Source organism: Vigna radiata, chromosome 2 (assembly GCF_000741045.1).
Source record: "Vigna radiata var. radiata cultivar VC1973A chromosome 2, Vradiata_ver6, whole genome shotgun sequence".
NCBI lineage: Eukaryota > Viridiplantae > Streptophyta > Magnoliopsida > Fabales > Fabaceae > Vigna > Vigna radiata.
Genome location: NC_028352.1, coordinates 11,568,492 through 11,570,466, shown reverse-complemented (window position 1 = coordinate 11,570,466; position 1,975 = coordinate 11,568,492). Strand labels below are relative to the sequence as shown.

General features: G+C 39.5%; 1 protein-coding gene across 1 annotated transcript; it reads left to right on the top strand.

Annotated features, from left to right (window-relative positions):
- The first annotated feature begins 1,119 nt into the window (after window positions 1-1,119).
- On the top strand, window positions 1,120-1,629 carry LOC106780389 (uncharacterized mitochondrial protein AtMg00810-like). Its single transcript, XM_014668677.1, has one exon. The coding sequence runs from the start codon at window positions 1,120-1,122 to the stop codon at window positions 1,627-1,629; it is 510 nt and encodes a 169-aa protein (XP_014524163.1).
- The last annotated feature ends 346 nt before the right edge of the window (window positions 1,630-1,975 follow it).

The following is a 1,975-nucleotide window of genomic DNA, read 5'->3' as shown; positions in this document are numbered from 1 at the left end:
TCATCTCAAATTTCTCGTCAGTTTGACGCTGCCAGTCCAGCCACCTCAAACACGAGTCCGTCAATTCCAATTATCCCAAACACGAGTTAGTTGAGTGTCCCAAACACGAGTCCATGTTCGACAAAAGCGGATAGAGCTCGATCACATATTCAATATGAGTTCTTGACTTCTGACACTAAGCAACGTGAAGAGCAACTAGGCACTATTAATTCATCTCAAGTTCTTAATTTTAATGATACTAATGTAGATCTCCCAATTGCATTGAGGAAACAATCTCGATCATGCGACCCTTATCAGATGGATGACTACATATATTATAGAAATTTGTCACATAGCCACCATGCATTTATATCCTCTCTTGATGTAATCAAAATTATGAAATCCATTGAAGACGCTCTTAGCGTCACTGAATGAAAGCAAGTCGTACAAGTTGAGATGAAGGCTCTGGAAAAGAACAACACATGGGAATTAACAACTCTTCCTCCAGGTAAAAAAACAGTGGGTTGTCGATGGTTGTTTACGATAAAGCATAATGCAGACAAAACTGTGGATATATTAAAATCAAGACTGGTAGCAAAGGGGTACACTCAATCTTATGGCCTAGACTACAGTGAGACATTTGCCCCCATAGCAAAACTTAATATGATCCGTGTCATACTCTCTCTTGCAGCGAATTTAGACTGACCATTACATCAATTTGACGTGAAAAATGTTTTCCTCAACGGTGATTTGGAAGAAGAAGTATTCATATGTATTTCTCCCGGTTTTACTACTCAACAAAATCAAGGAAAAGTGTGTAGACATAGAAATTTATTGTACGGGCTGAAGCAATCTCCTAAAGCATGGTTCGACAAGTTCACTAAAGTCTTGAAACAAAATCGCTACAGTCAAATTCTAGCCGACCACACATTGTTTACTAAACACTCATCATTCGGGAAGTGCACCATCCTAAGTGTTTATGTAGACGACATCGTAATCACAAGAGATGACATAGCTCAATTTAAGACTCTTCTTGCTACAAAATTTGAGATTAAAGATCTCGGTCAACTATGATACTTCTTAGGAATGGAAGTTGTTCGCTCTAAGCAAGGTATTTCTTTATCTTAGAGGAAATATACGATGGATCTACTCAAGGAGACATGCATGATCAATTGCAAACCTATTGATACCCCTATGGACCCCAATCATAAATTGTATAGCCGAACAACTGAAGCCGAAGTTGATCAAACACGGTATCAAAAGCTTGTTGGAAAGCTCATATATTTGGCTCACACTAGACTTGACATTGGGTTCACTGTAATTATGGTGAGTTGTTTCATGAACAACCCATCTAAGACTCACATGGAGGCTGTTATGCGAATTCTGAGTTATTTGAAATCTGCCTCGGGCTTGGGTTTGCTGTTTAGAAAGTCTCACAGACGAGGGCTTGAAGTGTTCAAAGATGCCAATTGGGATGGCTCTCAAGTTGATAGGAAATCAACCTCGAGTATGTGCACCTTTGTTTGGGGAAACCTTGTACTTGGAGGAGCAAGAAGCAAACCATCGTTGCTTGAAGTAGTGCAGAAGCAGAACTCTGATCTCTTGCGAATGGTGTATGTGAGGGATTATGGATTCGTAGATTTTAGGTGACATGAAGATATCAGTTAGTGAACCGATTAAGCTGAATTGTGACAACCAATCTACACTAAGCATCGCCAAAGATCCAGTACAACATGATCGTACCAAACATATCGAGATAGACAAACACTTCATCAGTGATCAGATAGAGAGCAAGCAGATTTCGCTGAATTTCGTGCTTTCAAAACACCAAGTTGCTGATGTGCTTACCAAGCCACTTCCACGCGTAAACTTCACTGATATGACAAGCAAGCTTAATCTAGTTAACATCTATGATCAAGCTTGAGGGGGAGTATTGGAAAATGAAGATCATACATGAAGGTTCACTGCATACTCTAGGAAATATGTGAAAATCTTG

Bases quoted from the DNA above. Each gene is read 5' to 3' on its own strand.
- LOC106780389 (XM_014668677.1), top strand. From the start codon at position 1,120: ATGGATCTACTCAAGGAGACATGCATGATCAATTGCAAACCTATTGAT.